Source organism: Python bivittatus, unplaced genomic scaffold (assembly GCF_059951505.1).
Source record: "Python bivittatus isolate LINGU-HERP-01145 unplaced genomic scaffold, Pbiv_v1 ctg000590_np1212, whole genome shotgun sequence".
Classification (NCBI taxonomy): Eukaryota; Metazoa; Chordata; class Lepidosauria; order Squamata; family Pythonidae; genus Python; species Python bivittatus.
In genome coordinates this window covers 6,456,964-6,476,747 of record NW_028277086.1, presented here as the reverse complement: position 1 = coordinate 6,476,747, position 19,784 = coordinate 6,456,964, and the positions used below count along the sequence as shown (strand labels likewise).

Below are 19,784 nucleotides of genomic sequence, written 5' to 3'. Positions count from 1 at the left end.
GAGAGGAGAGGAGAGGAGAGGAGAGGAGAGGAGAGGAGAGGAGAGGAGAGGAGAGGAGAGGAGAGGAGAGGAGAGGAGAGGGGAGGGGAGGGGGAGGGAGAGGGAGATGAAAGAAGGATGGACTCCATTCTTCCTGTAGGAGGGAGGCTGAAAGGAAGACCTTCTCTGTCTTCCAGTCGCAGGGACAAAAAGGGGAACAATCAGGGAGCCCCTCAGCTGCTACTTCCATTCCTAACGCCTTTACAGTACTGTTCCATAGGATAGTGGGTAGGAAAAGTTCAATTCTAGTGAGCACATTCATCAGCATTTTCTCCAATATTTCTTACAGCAATGTACACATTGTTTTCTTGTTCTACAGCTGCAAACTGCTACATACTGTTAGCATGTCCTGCTATGCAGCACTAACAAGTTCCTGGTTTAATTCAATTACAACTGTCTTCCATTTCATTCTGCAGGCACCATAATAGACTCTCCCTTCTGTTGTTCTCCATTTAACATCTCGCCACAATCAACAATACCGTGCTGTCAGATCTGGGAATAATTCTCAAGAATTCAATTTCCCACTCAGTAACTAAATACAGAAGCTTCAAATGCACGGCAGGGCTAAATAAGTAGCTTTTATTGTGGGTACAAAAGAAGTGATATGTGTGCAAAAGATCAGCTTTGGGAGGAATCAAATCCTCAGCCTTTAAACCAGGGGTAAAATTCTAGGGTTTTTTTCTCCCCAACCTTTCTAAATTAATAATCTCTTAGTTGTTCTTTTCCCAGCCTTGAAGGTGAACATCTTTTCTGTGTTTGCATAATTAATAATCATATTAATATTTAATACTTAATTAATAATACTTCTGTGTTTGTACTTCCCTTGCCAGCTTCAGCCCTTAGAAGTCCAGATCCAAGTCACTTTCCATTTACAGTAAATGTTTGCACAGATCTGTTGATGCTAGTTATGTATGAGTGAACTTAGATTTAGAAGTGAATATGTGCAGCTCAGGGTTGAACTGTGGAGTCCTCGGGGTTCTCTGAGCTTGGCTGTTTTCTTGCAAACATTTCATTACCCAGCTAGGTAACATCTTCAGTGCTAGAATAGGATGGAGTTTGCTCTCTGTTTATATACTGTATTGTGGCATGCCCTGCCAGTGTTGGTGGGGGTGTGGGTTTTGTTTTGTTCTATTTTTTCCCTCTGCTAGTTGCTTGATTAAGGTATGGTTTACTGCTTGTATGTCTGATGGTAATCTTGGTGTTAAACTCTGCTTATCTGGGTGATGATTGCTGGTGAAGAGATGTCCGGTCTTTTGTTTTCCTTTCTGTTGTCTCTTTTGAATAATGTGTAGATGTTGTTGATCTCTATGTGCCTGTTGATGGCTGCCCTGCCCATTTGCAAGAAACCAACCAAGCTCAGAGAACCCCAAGGACTCCACAGAACTTAGATTTGCTTCATCAATGTGATTTGCACCAGTAAAAATGTTGTGAAGAGGCCACCCAATTCCCCTTTGATGAAGCAGTTGGGGTAGCCATAAGCATATTATTCAGCCTGTTCAATCTGATTCATAGGAAGCATTTACAACTTTCTTTTTCTTTCTTTCTTTCTTTCTTTCTTTCTTTCTTTCTTTCTTTCTTTCTTTCTTTCTTCCTTCCTTCCTTCCTTCCTTCCTTCCTTCCTTCCTTCCTTCCTTCCTTCCTTCCTTCCTTTCTTTCTTTTTTGGAGGGAGGAGACGGGGATGAATCAGCAGAAAGATCAGGAAGATACTGAGGAGATGAGAGGGTGGGCCAATAGAATGACAGGTGGCAGAAACATGACAATGTTAGAAAAATGTGGATGGATACAGCCATACTGGTGGTTGTCTAATTTAGTTAACACTCTTAGGTGGCCTTGGACTACTTTCAGCCAGTACAGCAGTAGAAGATGCCCTTCAGAAGAAGATGCCCTTTTAATCCAGTACTGCACAAAGTCCTTCCAGGCTGGATGACTTCAGGATTGCCTACAAAGTGCACTGAAGTTGCTCAGTGGTGAAACTTTTTGACAAGCACCAAAAGAATCAGACAGCATTTGCCTGACTGGCAGCACTTTGGCCAACTTCAGGAGAAAGTTCCTCTCTGTCTTCTTTTGTAGTTCAAACACTACAGTCTGATAGGGGTTCCAAAGCAGAGTGGTCCATTTCACTCAATTCTTAGAAATAGGGAACCTCTTTATTTTGCAAAGCAACTTTGAGGGAGAACCTTCCCCAAAGTGACGCCCCAACAGACAGGACCAGGACCAATGGGTTAAAACATGGAGGGAAATAGATTCAGGCTAGACATTAGGAGGAGCTTTCTGAGTTGTGACCAGTGAAGTAGGCTGTCACTTGGGGCAGTGATTTCTTCTTGACTGGATTCTTCAATCAGAAGCTGGATAGTCATGCTGTATGCAGTGCTTCTCAACCTTGGCAACTTTAAGATGTGTGGACTTCCACTCCCAGAATTCCCCAGCCAGCAAGGCTGGCTGGGGAATTCTGGGAGTGGAAGTCCACACATCTTAAAGTTGCCAAGGTTGAGTAACACTGCTTTAGTACATCTTCACTGAGCAAGAATTAGACTAGATTACCTCCATGGTACCTTCTAACTCTCTGATTCTATGATTTAAATCAGTGATTTTCAACCTTGGCAACTTTAAGATGGGTGGACTTCAACTCCCAGAATTCCCCAGCCAGTATGGGGAACTGAAGTCCACCCATCTTAAAGTTGCCAAGGTTGATAAACACTGATTTAAAACTTCTCAGAAGCTTGGTGCTAACATCAAGGATCTGCTGACACACAGATCCACGTGTGCAAATACATGCTTTTACACAGAAGGCTGAAAAATCTGGATTTTAGGGCTCTATTTTTCTCAGCTACCAATTCCCCTACTCCCTGTGACTGTGGCATTGAGGAATGGTTTTTGCTTTCACTGGGGCCGCACATACCTTCTACTCAAGTGATTCAATAAAAATCACCGGCGTGTGCCGAGCAGTTGATTGTCATTGTTAAATAGAGCTCCCTAGCAAAAGCCCTTGAAATTTTAAAAGCTTCCAACTGTTGTCATTACAGCTTTTTGCTCCAATTTGTCAGACTTAGCGGGGTGAAAAACTGCAGCTTTCAGGTTTAAAGGGGAAATGGTGATGGGAAAAAAGAAAAATAAAGAGAAGGGGTAGCATCTTACCAATTGTGTTAGTAAGAAATCTTGTGCCTGAGAATGCCAGCTATGTATTCAAAGGGAAGACACCCAACATAAAATCAGTGGAAGCACTTTAGAGCAGTGCTTCTCCACCTTGGCAACTTTAAGATGGGTGGACTTCAACTCCCAGAATTCCCCAGCCAGCATTCTCCCAGAATTCTGGGAGTTGAAGTCCACCCATCTTAAAGTTGCCAAGGTGGAGAAACACTGTTTTAGAGACTTGTTTTGGCTTTCCACATGTCCCACCTCAGAAGCACTATGACAATCCAGGCTGTTTGCCCTTCTCACCCTGTCTGCAAAGCTCCAGATGATTTCTAGATGGCACCAAAGGGTTAGAATATTCTGCATCTCTTTCCTGCCACCTAATGATCATCTGGAGCTTTGCCACCTGACTCTGGTTGCCAGACCCAGACCCCCTTTGGGCCTGCCACCACTGGTGTGACTTACAACAATTACTCAACCTCAAAATATGAAATTCAAAGCCTAGGGTTGTACTTCTAAAAGAAAGCTGGACCCCTTTTTCAAAACTTTTCTTTTCTCTCCTTAGTTACACATGACTGATTTCACCCTAACGGGAATGATACCAGGGTTAGTCAGATGCTGTTCTATGGGGTACAAACCCTCTACCAGGAATTGAACTCACAGTTCTTTCCATTACGAATGACTATACAGTATATGGTGGATTAACTTTAGGGGCTATGCAAGTCGTGGCGTAGGGTTTACAGAATCTATCAGCATGGCATATGCAATCTAAGCTCTCAGAGAAGAGAGATACAGATGTTTCATTATGTCATGCCCCCATGTACATATAAAATCCTTATATGGGGACATGACATAATTTAATTTCTGTACAGTATCTTGCTCTGAGGGCATAAGGAAGGGTGGACTGCATATACTATTCTGATAGATCTTCTCTCCTTAACAATCAGTCTGACCCTGGTGCCCAAGTTAAGCAAAAACTCTAAATCAATTCCAGATTATATAAAACTCCAGCAAGGAGAAATACCCAGCTGTATTTTAAAATAAGAGTAGAACATTCCTTTGTCTAAATAAAACATGTCAGATTTAGGTATGCAATCTTATCTGGATCCTTAACCTTTCAGGATATCCAGAGAGCGATTCCCAGTGGGGACTGGCCTTCATTCTTTGCTAGTTTTTGAAGAATATGTAAATTCACCAAAGTGCAGATTGTCAGCTTACGGGTGGGGAGGGGGGGCAGGTAGGATGGGCATGGCTTGCAACCGACCATTCAAGTCTTTGGATAACTAGGTAATTCCTAAAGAAATGGCTTTGCCTAAGTTTGTGTCTGAAGAAAAAACATCTTGGGGTCCAGATTTTGGTCAATGTTAGGCTGGCCAGATGTGGACACAATAGAGAATGGTCTATCAAATAGGAAAGACAAGTTGGATTTCCAGCAGGCACTTGGTTGTTTCACAAGAGCAGACAGGCCCTTTGTGGTGGGGAGTTAACATTCCTTTTTTAGGGTGGCAGGGTGTAGGGAAGGCTTTTTGTGGTGGCAGGGTGGAGGGTATCACAGGGCAGTGAGTGCTGTTTGTTTTTCTCCAAGTTTTTGTGAGGGTTGGGAATTTTGTTTGAGAGAAGAGTCAGTTTTTGTATCCTTGAGCTATGTTCAGATTATTTATTTATGTAACTCAAAATACGGCTGACCTCAGTTGACTCCCATACATTCTTGGGGTGTTTTATTCCTTCTTAAAATAGAAAGCCACACTGATTGGTTTGGCCGGGTGGGTTTGAGGCATATTCCTGGGGCCACAAAAACAAGGACTGGGGACCATACAGAGCCACCAATCTTCTTACCTCTCTGTTATCTTTCTGGAGGCAGGTAAAAATACATTTATTTATCAGATAGGCAGGTTTTGCCTGCTGAAATTGTTGACATGCTGGAGGACTAAGTTGTTTGAAGGGACTGTATTTTAACTGTGTTTCTAGGTTTGCTTTTAATAGTGTTTTAATAAGTACAGTAGTGGATGGGAGCACCTAGCTGATTTTGGCTGATCCTAAAGAAAGCTTACCAGCTATTCATAGTTAGCCCTTGGATGTGAAACCACCAGAAAATCCCTGGACTATAAATTGAGAGTGGAAACTTGGAAAAATAAAAAAAACTGGAAGAATGCAATGGCAAGCCACTTCTATACGGTTGCCAAGAAAACTACACAGCTCTAGACATGTAGCCATTAAAAGCTGAGCTCAGTTTGAGGAAATCTCACTTTCATTATATTAAGATTTATTTATTTACCCACTCAGTAAAGCTGGAACACTTCAGTCCATCAAACCTCTAAATCAGTGTTTCTCAACCTTGTCAACTTGAAGATGTGTGGACTTCAACTCCCAGAATTCCCCAGCCAGCACGCTGGCTGGAGAATCCTGAGAGTTGAACTCTACACATCTTCAAGTTGACAAGGATGAAAAACATTGCTCTAGAAATATCAGAAGGATCTCTACATTAGCCTGTAAAATCCTCAGGCCGCTCATCAACTTTGTTATGGGGCTTTCATGCCAGGAAGTTAGGACCAGCAGCAAGCACAGTTCCTTGTGTTTGAGCTTCCCCTCACACTAGGGTTTTTATAAGCCAGCTTAGGGGGACAGAAGTCAAGTGTGGCCACTTGCAAACCTTTAGAAAAAAGCCCATCTTTAGGATGGAGGGGGGATGTGGTACATGGAAGGAAAAACTCCAAAGATTTCAGAGTTCACTACAATCACAGCTAGTTGGTGTCTCAGATTTCTCTGTCTTTCATCTAATGGACAAATCAAACACCATGCCCTTGGACATAACCACCTATTCCATGCACTTCCCAGCTTTAGCTGTTGTACTAAGCCTGCTTTTGTTTACGTGTACAGAACAAGGTCTCTTCCTTCCTTTCCTGGCTTGCTGGACAGTATGCTGAGTGTTGACTGTTAGCATGTTGGTTGACTCAGGATGATACCCTTTGAAATACTGGAGGGGTGAGAACCCAAAAGGTAAGAAAGGGATTGCTGAGCCACACTCCAAGAGGTTTTCTTTGAACATGCTCACTACACTTGGATCGTCCTGCCAAGACTTTGTGGAGGAGAGGTTAAAAAAATAAGAGGTGGAAAATTAGCACCTGCATGGCCTTTACGCATTCAGCATTTAAAGAAGCTGGCAGTGGAAAGTAAAACCCTTGCTTGGCCTCCCAGCTTCTCCCACTGGCATATTGCGAGGAAGCAAAATTTGAGAGCTTCCAAGACTGCAACAGCTGGATTCCCCCTCCACCACCTTAGGTAGAAACAAAGTCTCCAGCTTGCCTGTCGCTCTCTATAGAAATCCATGCCTCGTTTTCTAAACAGCTACAGATGACGGCTGTTCCCACCCCCTGTCTCTTCAGCCACATCCTCTGCTGCATGGATACACTGATTCACTTGAGTTGATTGAATAAACAAAGAGGAAGCCTTACAAGTCTAGACTTACTTCAGGGGAGTCGGAATGCTGGAGGCTAAGAAATCAGTGGTGAAAATCATTTTTTTTTTTTAATCATCAACGTTATTTCCTTGCCAGATCAGCTTCGGACAGAAAGCAGAATCCAAAGGTGATCTCAGAAGACTGTGTTCCAAAGGGAATAATAAAACTAAAACTAGTAAAAAAAACAAAAAGCAGCATGCCATTTAATATTTGGATAGTGGAGCCTGAATCACAGACAATGGCAGCCCTTAGCTAAACTTGAATTATACTATAAACAGCTATGCAGGTTTGAATCTGGTTAGTGCTGGAATGGGACACTATAGGGTAGCCCTAAAGGGGATAGTGGCAAACCAGTTTCATACTGTTACCAAGAAAATAACAAGGATGTCTCCTTGTAATCAGCGCAAGTCAAGTTCAACTCAAGGAAAGTCTTTTCCTTTCTCTACATGTAGCCAGCTATGATTCATGACTGATCTTGAAGAGCTAAGCAACATTGAAACTCTCAGAGCTTTAGGCTAGACCAGGAAGTCAAAAAAGCAAGTAATGGTGAATCATTTCCATATTGCTGTCAAGAAAATTGCATGGTTGTTTCTATGGAGTAACCAGGATTCAAGCTTGACTTCAGGAAAACATTAATGGTTAGCTGAGCCTACATACTACTTTGAGTATAGCTTTCCTGAAATGGGGTGAAAACCTGGGCTCATAAATGTGAAGGAAGAGTAGAATATTTTTGCAAAGACTAAACACAGCAAGGATGGACAACTTTTTGGTGGCCACGGCCAGGAGCTGAGCTCCCTGATTTTTTTTAATAGCAGTCATGAGAGAAGCAGGTAGAGCAGTGTTTCTCAACCTTGGCAACTTGAAGATGTGTGGACTTCAACTCCCAGAATTCCCCCAGTTGAATGTGTGGAGTTGAAGTCCACACATCTTCAAGTTGCCAAGGCTGAGAAACAGTGAGGCAGAGCAGTGACTTAAGTGGGTGAGATTATATTATCCATCTTCGCAGTGAGGAATTTCTAGGGTTTTTCCCCCTTGTTTTTAAGTTGGGATTTTTCCTTTTTTTGTCTCCACCTCCTCCCCCAGTCCAACCCCATGCTAATCCTATTTTGAACCCAGTGTTCGTTTGCTTCCAATTTGACATACTGGGAAGCTTACAGTCATCTGTACCCTTGGGAGGGTTCTGAGACCACAAAAAGGTGGATCAAAAGGCCACAGTTTGCTACCCCTAATTTGTAGTAAGAATCCTTCCCTGGTATTTGAAAACTAGGGTCAGTATCTGCTTCAGTGGTTAGTTGATCCGCCCACTATGAATAGCAGATTTGGTTACCCCTGTGGTCCCAAGTCCTATGATGTTTGCATTTTGTGAAAGGACAAGTCCCATTTTACCAAAGTAAATATGTGTGTGTGGGGAGGAGGGGCGGGAATCACCTTCTAGCTGAAGCTATAAAAAGGGAAGCAAATTTGTCTTGTGGCCACAAGCAATAAGCGCCTTCAGTATTCTAGGATCAGCTGAGGATTCTGTATCTACACCCACCTTCAGCAGAATCAAACATAGTCCTATTTTGGAAGGAAAAATAAACTTTCTAACAACAATCTTATGCTAACAGCAAAAGGAGGAGCTCTAACACATTCTTACTTCTTGCTATAACTCTAACCATGATGCAGGCATTCATTCTTAGCTATCCTGTTTCTTGCATCACCCCAAGGGTGAATTATGAATGCCTGCTGTTGCACAGTTGAACTGTTTTATACCCACCATACAGTGATAGCTCAGTGAGCAACACAGCTCTGTAACTCTCCAGAAATAATTTGGAAAATTTATTTTGGGCTGTATAAAAGTGAAAGCCTAGCATCTGTCTGCAGTTCTTTAAAGCTGCTGCATCTTCTCCCTGGATTATACTTTTGCTGTTTAATCCCAGGAAAAGAAGAGAAAGTTAAACCTAGGAAGAGAAGAGAAGACTGGCAGATAGTGCTACATTTGGGCTACTGTGTGCTTTGAAGTCCCTTTGGGGAATCTAAGCCAAAAGCGCATATTTCAAGCCCATTCTCCACAAGAAGGATGGGAGAAGCACTAATCTTTCCATTTTCCTACCAAACCCAACACAAGATGCTGCTTTGGGTACAGACCATATGGTTTTGGACAATTTAGATCATGTGAGATGTTAAAGGTGAGCTGGCAGTTCACTGGTATACATGTATCTTTACCTTCTGGAAGGGCTGCTCAACCTAAATGTCTCAACTAGGCCAATGGGACACTGTACTACTCGTGCTGAATTCAGCATGGAAACCTGGCACATACATAAGGAAATTTTATGTACAATGCACAATAGGGGCTTTAGGGTTTTCCATCCCTACTTAACCTCCAGGCTGAGAAATTTAAGAGGAAGCATGCTAACTTGATTTTCCAAAAGGGCCCTGGGAATTTGCCCCTTTGATGAGCAAATAACTTCTAGTTGAATGAGAACAGATCAAAGTATCTAGTGCCAATGACACTCAAACATCTGGCAGCATTGCAGAAATTCATTTCCCAGATTCTTGTCCATTCCTTGGGAGTTAGCTAAAATGAGGAGGTTTTCGTAGACTTCAAAGTGTTGGAAGGATGCAATACAATCAGGAAAGGAAAAGCCATTCAGAGATTTGAAAAGCAGACAAAGGTCTTTAGAGAAGTTCCAGACTTGTGTGGGTCTTTATTTCTCATTGCCTAAGAAATAGCTAGATAAATAACTAGATAAATAGATACATAATGACCATCCAGTTTCTGACATTGCATGAATCCTGGAACTGTGGGTGGCATCATGGGAGATGAAGGATGGAGGAAATATAAAGCCAGGCATTGTTTTTTTGAAGATCGCTCATCTTCCCTTAGCTAACCATAAAAACAACTGTTGGAGTGGGTACTGACTTTTTTTTTTTTTTGCATTTTCTAAAAGAAATCCATTATATATTAATTCAAAAAGAATTTTTTTGACCTCCCTTCTTGATCCATGGAATAGAGTTACAGGAACTGAGACAGTGATAAAACCGCTAATGGAATGTCTTTGCAAATAGAAGAGAATGTAGGTAGCTCAGGGTTGAACTTCTTGGTTCCTGATGCTCTCTAAGTTTGGTTGTTTTCTTGCAGGCTGCTTAGCAGAAAGTGATAAAATAGAAGATTTTAGCAAACCATTTTTAATTTGTCATATATAGACATTAGAGGAGCCTTCCCAAATCTGGCTCAATCCAGTTGTCTTAAGATTTTAACTCCCAGAATTCCCAGCAAGCAAGGTTCTTGGATTTGGAATGCCCTGAGTTACTCTCCTGACACCGCTCATTAATGTTAGATTGGGGAAAACTGTATTAAAGGATGAGGGCATGGAATCTGTCAAAACTCATATTTTCAAATAATACAAAAGAAAGAATGGGGCAAACCTGTCTATGTCCAATTCATGCCAATGTGAAACATGATGGCGGACTAAAATTCCTACTTGCCTATTACTCAGGAGATACAGATTAGGTTTGTTAATAATTTTTTTCCCAAATATCTGTAATAAAGATTGCTGTATGAAAGCAATCTCTACCTAGGAGCACAAGTCCATGTCTCTAATGGTCAACAACAACATTTCCTTGGAGTCAGGCTTGACTCCTGGTGACTTCATACATACACCTATATGGTTTTCCATTCCAGAAGTGGTTCAACAGTGTCTCCTACCTGCATGTTTTATTTCAATTTCGTAGTCTATCCCTGGGGTTTCCTAGTGATCTCCCACCCAAGCACTAATTAGATCCGACCTTACTTGACTCTTCAAGATCAGCCAGAGTCAGGGAGATGCTGCCAGCTAGCTGGGTTCATCTCTATAAACAACCTGCCACTTCTCAGAACTTGAGAACTCCATAGCAGAAGATACTTTGTGCTGGAAGAAAGTGTTGAGTTCAGTCTCTGGAATCCCAGCTGAAAGAATCTTTGCCCAAGACTCTACAGTAGAAGCCTGAATAACCACTCACGACCTCAACTGATAGCTATCTTTCCTAGCTGTGCCCATTCATTCCATTCCAAACATTGAGAAATTATGAGATAGTAGTATCAAGGGAGATCTAAAGATCTTTTTTTCAGGAACAATGGAACACCACAACTCAAAGAGCCTCCGGACCAATTCTCTCTGAATCACTCCATAAACATTCTCTCAGTATTTGTTCTTATTTGTAACGTTTCCCAGTTGTTCACACTCACAACAACATGTGGCATTAAAACTCATATTTCAGAGCACCACAATAAAAATGGAAGCATCTAAATCAGAAAAATGGTAGCTGCAGAAGCCACAACAGTAATCATCTGTCATGGTGGAACTAAATAACACTGATAGTAAAAATTACTGAACTGTAACCAATAGCAATATCAGCACTGACAAAAGTGGAAGACAATAGATTATCAGAGGCAAAGCAATTCACAGCAGTGTAAGCATCCATACCGATATGGAAAAGTGAGAGTCTCAGGGAGTCCAATGGCGTTGCGTTGACAGCACATTTTTAAAACTTGTGCTTTAAGTTTCAAACACTTTTGAAATAATTTTAAGCAGCTTTAGAGGAAAAATCAATATGCAGATTTGTTTGAAAGTATTGGTTTTGGTGGAAACAACATTAAATCTTTTCACATATTCAGTAAGTGATGGACCAGATTTTTTTTTTCCATTCAATCACATAGGAATAGGATGAATGCTACATGGCAAGACATATTCAGATTCTGATAAATATTAATGTCAGTGAAAGCAAATTCATATCAGAGGGAGGGCATCTCTTCTTGAAGTGAGTGGATTACTCCAAAGTAATGACTGAAATATCATTAAGGATTAAAAAAAAAAAAAAGCTGTACATCCTTTTGGGAGAAAAAAACAAACAGCTAAGTCTTGGTCTCTCGCATCCAAGTTCCATGGTAAGTACAGTTTTCATTATATTTGACAGAATCATTGTGTGAGAAGAAAAAAAAATAATTTCCCCTTCATCTCTATGGCAGGATTCCCTAGAAGATTATTATTTTCCTTCTTCCAAGTTGTCAACTCCAAAGTAGAGGCCGAGAGTGATGTACTATCACACCAAAGCATGATATCCATCAAATGAAAATGTCAACCAGGCTCAATGTTGTGTAACATCTGGAGATTATCCTGTAGTTTGAAAGTAGGAAGTCTTGCCTCTGGGTATAACTTCATGAGGTCTAAGGAGAGTTTAGGACATGAACCCTGCAATTTTAGCTAACATAAATAATCAGACAGTTGCAAAACAAGCAGTGTGCTACACTACAGAAAGAACGGAAGGGGGGGGGGAAACATTAGTTGGACAGTCAATCCAATCTACTCACTACTGGGGGTGCAAAGAACATGTAAAATAAAATGAGATCCAAGAAAAATCCCATGAGATCTGGATAACATGCTGCTCAAGTGAAATGTGGCTCTCATTGTCCACCAGCTGATCACTGGATTAAATTGAATAGAATATAGGTCAGAAGCACAGTACATGCCACATAAGAGAATGAACAAGGCATACATGCATACACACACATTTAAAAAAAAAAAAAATCTTCCCACACTGGCAACGTGTCAAACCACAGATCATTGCACTGAGGAACATAGTTTTTCAAGTCCAACAGAACTGTTAGTCTGTCAATCAACTGATTAGCAGCAGAACATCCAGGATCCAACCTGGAGATGTCCCTTTCACTGGTCACCATTGATTGGCAGGCTTCTACAGAGTGTGGATTGGCTCCCATATAGCAAGTTAGTTGTCACAGTTTTCATGCAGCTGTATAGGTGGTTCATCCATGGCATCAGGGTGGTCTGCAGGGTGTGGTCAAAACAGTCAAGAGAGTGGCTGCAATTTGTGTGAACAAAACTCCGCCTGTTTTTTATATGCTACATTTGATCTTAGTCAAAAGGCTGAGAAGCAGCACACATAAAAACCAAGCAGAGCTTCAACCATATCATCGTGGCCACCATCTTGACTTTTTAACTATAGCTGGTAGACACCCTGGATCATATAAAGGCTGAAGAAATCTTATTGGATCTTCTAAATGCAGCACCAAAGATCTCCTCTTCAAAGCTCCTTTCCAAGGATCTAACTTCATGCATACTTTGCCCAGAGGGAAGCATCTGAGCAAACTCAGTATGGGATCCTATTTGTGTTATTTTTTAATTGTTACCCTGTCTTATCACTGCTTATTCCTTTCTGAAACACACGCACACACAACATACAACATTCTCTGTAATATGATCTATGGATAACATTCTAAGTGAACATTCACGAAGATTATCCTTCAGCCAACTTGCCCTCACCCCCTAAATCTAGCCAACATTTTGCTCATCCCCTTGCAAAGCAGTCCAGATTTTCTCAAACTTTATCCTGATAAAATCTAAAAGGACAGGAAAGAAAGTTAAGATGGAATACTCCAACTGGGCATATCCAGAGGTATCCATAATGAGAACTGGCACATTTCTCTGTTAAGATAAACTTTGACTTAAAGTAAAACCCTTCAATTTGTTTCCCTGCAGAAAAGAAACTCAGCATCTTAAAAGGCTACATAAATAACCGGCATGAATTTTGCAATACATTTACTAATGGCTGATTTAATTTTGCAGGTGAGGGCCTTAAGAACACTCTCCCTTTTCCACCCTGGGAGAGAGTTAGAATTTATAGGCTCACCCTTTCATAAACAGATCAGCACACCCTGCACAATTTCTTGGTGGCAAGTCCATGGTTTATTTACTTACTCTCGCAAAGCCTCCTTCTCAGCTTCTCACGTATCTTATCAATAGCATTGTAATCAGAGACATGGAAGACATGGGCAGATTTCGGCTCAGAAGCGATTTCATCCAATTCTTCTTTCAGAGCATCCCCAACACCCACAGCAAACATCCTGATGCCTCCCTTGTGGGCTGCCAAGGCAGGACTCAAGACGTGATCCTGGCTCCTGCCATCAGTCAGAAGGATTGCTACTTTCTTGATGGTGTTATCATTTGGCCTCCCACCAGCCTGTGCAGAAAAGCTGTAACTATTGATGTACCGCAGGGCATCCCCAGTGTTAGTGTTCCCCCCATAGTATTTGATGCCCTTTGCAGCTTCTTTTATCTCTTGTTGACTTTGATAGCTTCCAAGGTCAAATTCAGTCGTTGGCTGATCACTATAACTGACGACCCCAACACGAGTTTTGTCTGGTCCAATCTCAAACGTGTCCACCAGGTTAGCTACCCACTGGCGGACCTTCTCAAAGTCTTCTTTCCCCACGCTGGAGGAAGTATCCAGGAGGAAGATGAGATCATAGTGAACATTCTTACAACCTGCAAGGGAAATGTGAGAGACTCCTAAGGCACGAGAGAGAAAGACAGCCAGGAGAACTGCAACATCCATAGACATTTCTGCCCAGCATAGCAATTTCTACCTGAGGGAATGTCTTAGCAGCTCTCTGTTTCTCCAAAGCATTCAGCATATTTCACCTGGGAGATCCACGGCTAATTATTCCCTTAGAGTTTTTTTTTTTTAATTGCAGTTTCTAAAACTAGTTCTGAATTCAGCTTTTTCCTGTAGCATGCAAAGCCTCTCTCCCCCCTTCTCTCTCCCTTGTCTGGGCTCAGCCCTTTTGTCTACTCCGTCTGCATGTCTATGAGGCAACTTTTTTTTTCAAACAGGACTACGCTCTGTTCTCCCGCCTTCCGTTCCCCATTAATGCAACAGGCGGAACGTGCCTGGGGATGTCAGATTGTCTGCCTTCAGCCTAGCCTTTCCGTTTCTACAGTTGAGATACCCTATTCTCTCTTAACCGGCGCTAATATATTTTATTAATAATTAGCCTGGAGAACGGTCTCCTTCAACACCAGTGAGAAGTTTTCACAAAACAAAACAGAAACAAACCCTGACAGATGGGTGACTCACCGGGTATGAAAATGGGTTCAGAATCATTATTTTGCCAAGAGAAACATCTCTTCCCCTCTATGTATATACTCATATGGCTGAACAAGGGTTTTCAAACTACAACTTTAGAAGTAAGTGTCTAAAAGAAATCTACCATAAGTTTAGCTGAGAGTGAATTCCACTTCTACTGGAATTGTGGCATCATGGCATCCATTTTCCATAGCTTTTGTTCGTCCTACACAATCAGGCAAGGTTGGCATGCTTTGGGCCCCATAAATTAGACAGGGTTACCTTATTGGATTCAGAAAGCAGGCCTTTTCTGTCACAGGTCCTACCTTCTGGATCAGTGTCCTCCCAGAGATTTGTATGGTCCTCATCCTGACCCTGTTTAAGTAAGCTTTAAAATGTGGCTCTTCCCCCAGGCCTTAGGCTAGACTGGTTGGTGGACCCTGGTGGGAATGTTGCTTTGCTGGTATTGGTGTTCTTCTTCTGAACATCTGTTTTGTAGGATCTTTGTATCATTCTATTTTATTTGTCTTTGTTTTTCACTGCCCAAAGTCAGGAAGCCCATTTAAATAAACAAATAGCAGGACGAATGCTTGCCACATTCAAAGTCTGGCTAATGGCGATTGGGGCTGGGCAAATTCTTCAGCTCTATCTGTATCAGTTACTTTTGCTCAAAGACTAAAATGAAAGGTTTTATACATTCCAAGAAATGCTTCAAAAATTGCAATGTGGCCCAGGGCTCTGCACCTTTTCCATGAGAACTACAACAGTGTTTGCGTGCATACTTCTAAAGCAAGTCTTGTCATGTTCAATGGAGTTCACCTAAGCCATCCAGGTAAAAGTCCCTGATTCAGATCTTACTTTGAGCAAGAGCTTCTAGAAGAATTTGACAAGCTGCAAACCTGGGCTGAAAGCAATTTGACTGAATCATCCTTTTGAAACAAACCTTTGAACTGAATCACCGAAACAATCTGATGTGCCAAATCTGATCAAGGGGGCTTCAAATCAATTTGAATATTTGGTTGTTTCAACCACTTGGGTTTTAGAAGAATTTACGAAAGAGGCCACACGGGGCTTCAAAGAGCCACCAGGCTTCAACCACAATGTCTTTGAAAAAAATAAAAGTGTCCAATTGAAGTAGGGAGTTATTTCCCATTTTTAAGCAGCAGAGACATGGTTTCACTTTGCTCCTATAAATGAAGCAGGCAATCAAGAGTGAATGATACTTTTTCAGTGCTTCCAGCTGGTGCATCTAAGCAGAGCATATCTTCTTTGCTCATGAGTAATAGATAATGCTGAGGCCATATACGCGAAATAATCTAAAGTGAAAAATAGAACTTGCCATTCTATTGCCCACTGCAATTTTCAGATCTTTTTTACAAAATCCCAACGTATGTCCCTCTTGAATGGAAATTCCTTGCAACTAATCCCTGCACTTACCTGCCCTGTGAGCCTTAATCTTCTCTCCACCCCAAAGAAGAAGTAGCATCAAGAGGGAAGTGACCAAGGATCTTCCAACAAGAGGCATGTCTTCTTACTTCTCAGAGACAACGCTGCCTTTTTATCCTCCCCTTCAGTATTGGGAAATATTCTACGAATCCATGTCTGAGAAAAGGAAATTTAAAAAGAGAGAGAAATGAGAATAATGAAAAGAAATTTTTCAATTAAGAAAACACCACTTAAAAGGGTAGCATCAGGTAAGATAGGCTGTTAGGGAAAATATCAGGTACTTTATTTCCCTTGGGGTGTCTTTGTTCTGGATTTCTTTTGAAGGACTGTCAGTATATTTCAGTAAAAGGCAACTTCTCAGCCATTTTCGAAAGCACCAGGTAGGTTGAGCAGTTGGTTTTCATGGAAAGTAGGCACCCTCCAGTAGAGTTTTCTGATAAGAAAGATGTGAAAACACACCACACTGACTTAGTCATGAAGCCTAGCAGCAACCATGCTTAGATTGCAACCCAGGCAGAAGTCACTAGGTGTGTGGATTTACTTAGAAAGACTAGCCAAAGGCATTTTCCAGGAAACACTTTGAAGTTGTGTCCCTAGTGATCTTCGCTTGCAGATCTTGCAGGGAGAGCAGAAACTCTCTTTGAAAGAAGCATAAGAAAGAGGGAAGGAGGGTCACCCACAAAAGGTGAGCATGTAATTTCTATGACATAGCTCCCCCAGCTTTGTTCTAATATGGATAAGATCATTATTCTTTTATTGGTGTGGAATTAACTTAGAATTTAAGGCTTAGAATCTATTAACTGGGATGTGGTCTCAAGATTTACTCCCAATACTATACACTATTTCATTATCTTACCCTTTGGAGTGCTCATGAGTCTTACTGTCAAGTTTTTATTTAATAAGGAATAAAAACTACTTCTGCTCTCTCATGAATTTAGTCTCATGACTTTTCTTGAATGGGTCTTAGCTAGCCCATATCTCTAAGAGATAAATATAGCTGAAAGCGAACCTCACACCAAAGCTTCTGCACATGAAACAATTGTCGGCTTTGTGGCTTTCTCATGAGATACCCTGTTCTTTAATAATCACCCCAAAAGGTGAGGTTAAGAAGAAAGGGGATGTTGTCAATCCTTTTTAACCAACAGGGCTGGAGATTACATACAGACACAGCAACTGCAAATTCACCCGTTTTTGAAAGAGCAGATTGAAAAGTCTTTGTTGGAGGCCCAAAGGGAGAAGATTAATGAAAAAGGACAGAAGACTCTTGAGGACAGAAGACTTGAAATTATCCTCAGGGCTTTTCTCTCCTCTTCTGTGGAGACTTGGGCCTATTTACAGTAGTGCTTTCTGAGCTGAACTGGCTGAAACATTTCAAGTAGGCTGCAGGCTATGCATAGGGCCGTCTGTAGCAATTCTCTTGTCTCTTTGACCATAGATAGGACATTCCTGAGGTTTTTTTTTTAATGGTGCTTTATCCCAGGACATAAACAAATGTATAGATCTGCATATTTATAAATGGACACATGCGTCTATGAAGGATTGCCACAGATAGAAGGTAATGTGGGAAATGGAACAGTCCAGTGTTGTCCAAACTTGGCCACTTTAAGATGAGTGGACTTCAACTCCCAGAATTCCCCAGCCTGCATGGCTGGCTGGGGAATTCTGGGAATTGAAGTCCACTCATCTTAAAGTGGCCAAGTTTGGACAACACTGGAACAGTGGTTGTTTGTACTGCATAAAATCCTGCATTGCTAGGAATCGGTGTGGGATCACATTCTTCCCTAGCAGCCTGTTTGGGTGGGAGAAGCTGGGGGAGAAGCTCTTCACTCCATTCCCTGCTAACAGATGCTTTGCAAGGAACATGAGGCAGGGTCTTCTTAATGTCTGCCTCCAATGTTGGAACTCTGCTGTTCAGTGGTGGGGGGAAATGCTTCTATTTTGGCTGGGGTTTCATGGTTCTTGGATGGATGCAAGTTTGAGTCTCTCTTTGCATGTGTACCATTTTTACAGCTGTACCTTTAAAGGGTTTTCAAATATAGGCTTGTCTATCTCTTGGCAGGAAACACGATCACAGATTTTTTTTCATAGCAGTCTGTATCGGGGGTAAAGGTGGGATAAATCCAAACCACTGAGAATGCTAATGTAACAGAAATGTCCGTAGGGGGAGAAATGGGCTATTTCCAATGACAGTGAAGGTAGCACATGTGGCAGGAAATGTCTTACTATGTTGGGCTTCTATATGTATTCTTTTTGGAAATAATTTGGAAGAAGGGCTTCAGATGCTGCAAGAGCATGAGCCCAGCCTGGCTGTGCTATCCTTTAAAACAGCTGATCCTTTCCCAAGTTTCTGCATCGGCCTGGGGAGGGGGGTAAAGATTTGTGGCTGCTTTAATACAACTCTTAAACTAGCTGCACCTTTTTTTAGCTTAAACATAACCATGAAAAAGGACAAGATACTGTAAGGAACAGCAGAGACATAAAAGCTCTACAGCAGTTGCGCTAAATTATTTTGGTGGTGCGCACAGCCCTACTATTTTTTTTTTTTTTAAATGATTGGAAGATAGGCAAATGTGCTCATTTTGAACCTTCTAAACATGTTCACTGTTCACCACCGCATTTTGCTGTACATTTATACCTCGCATCAAAATCTAGTAGGGATATCATTGAATTTGGATGTAAATTTAGAAGTGGTGTCTGCCACATGTTACACTTCAGCACTCATCATCCACCACCAGCATTAACAGCTCAGGAAACATCTGGTTATACCAACGTAGTGGCAATTCTATGCACATCTGTTTTTGGGTAAGCCGCATTGAAATCAGCGGGACCTACTTCCCAGCCAACGTATCTGGGATGGGGTTGTAACATTTTCTCCTTTCAAGATCAAATTCTGAAGTCTTCTTCAGAATTTGGAAACCTTCCAGCATTCACAGCAGCCGGTTTTAAAAAGTGGGTTTTGTGCCAGGCCGTATATTTTAACCATTGTCCAGTAGGTGTCCTAGCAACTCCATAAGATGCAGTTGAAGCTTTTCACAAGAACACACACAGCAATTCAGCAATTCCTGGCATTAAATATTTTGGAAAATATCAATACTGTCCATGTAAAACATCACAAGGTTGATGTCCATTTCTCTCTCTTGTTAGGGATCTGTAGCTTAAAGAAATTGAGAACCTGGTAGCACCTTTGGTGACTAACAAAGTTTATTAAAAGGAAAACACTTTCATGAACTGCAGCTCACTTCATCGGCTGCATAGAGCACCTAGACCAGTGATGGTAAACCTATGACATGTGTGTCAAAGGTGACACACCGCAACGTTTTAGGTGACACGCCAGCATTCACCAACAGCTGATGACAACTATTCTCATTATTTGAGTTACCAAAGAAACTGAGTTTGTATTACTCTATTTCATTTTTGTAATTATTTGGCATTTCTTTATATAATACATAGCACCACATATGATTGGACTGTATTTTTTTTAAATAAATGAATATGTAAAGAATGGTTTCTATTTTTTGGGGGGGAAGGAGGGTGACACACTAGCAGAGTCAAGTTAGGCATTTTCCGAATTTTTGAAGCACCAAGCCCAGAAGCTTCACCATCACTGAGCTAGACTGATGTAGGATTTAGCCGTTCCACTGTCTCTTGGATGAGCATCTTACTGTCATTAATAATAAAATCAGGTCTCCTGTAGTTCATTAATTGGAACTTGAATTATTTTGATAAGAAGAACTCAGCCAGTAATTAGTACAATCAAGGTATTGACACGCTTAGACAATCTATATAGTTTGAGCAAAGTTTCAGTCTGTTAGGCAGATTTGGAATTTG

General features: G+C 41.4%; 1 protein-coding gene across 1 annotated transcript in view; it reads right to left on the bottom strand.

Annotated features, from left to right (window-relative positions):
• COL22A1 (collagen type XXII alpha 1 chain) overlaps nt 1-19,784 on the bottom strand; it is a 173,695-nt gene that overhangs the window by 135,940 nt on the left and 17,971 nt on the right. The window contains exons 2-3 of the mRNA XM_088148939.1: nt 15,948-16,112; nt 13,364-13,930 (exon numbers count right to left, since the gene is read on the bottom strand). Of these exons, the coding sequence (XP_088005065.1) occupies nt 13,364-13,930; nt 15,948-16,035 (655 nt within the window). The 5' untranslated portion in view covers nt 16,036-16,112. The remainder of the gene's footprint in view (nt 1-13,363; nt 13,931-15,947; nt 16,113-19,784) is intronic.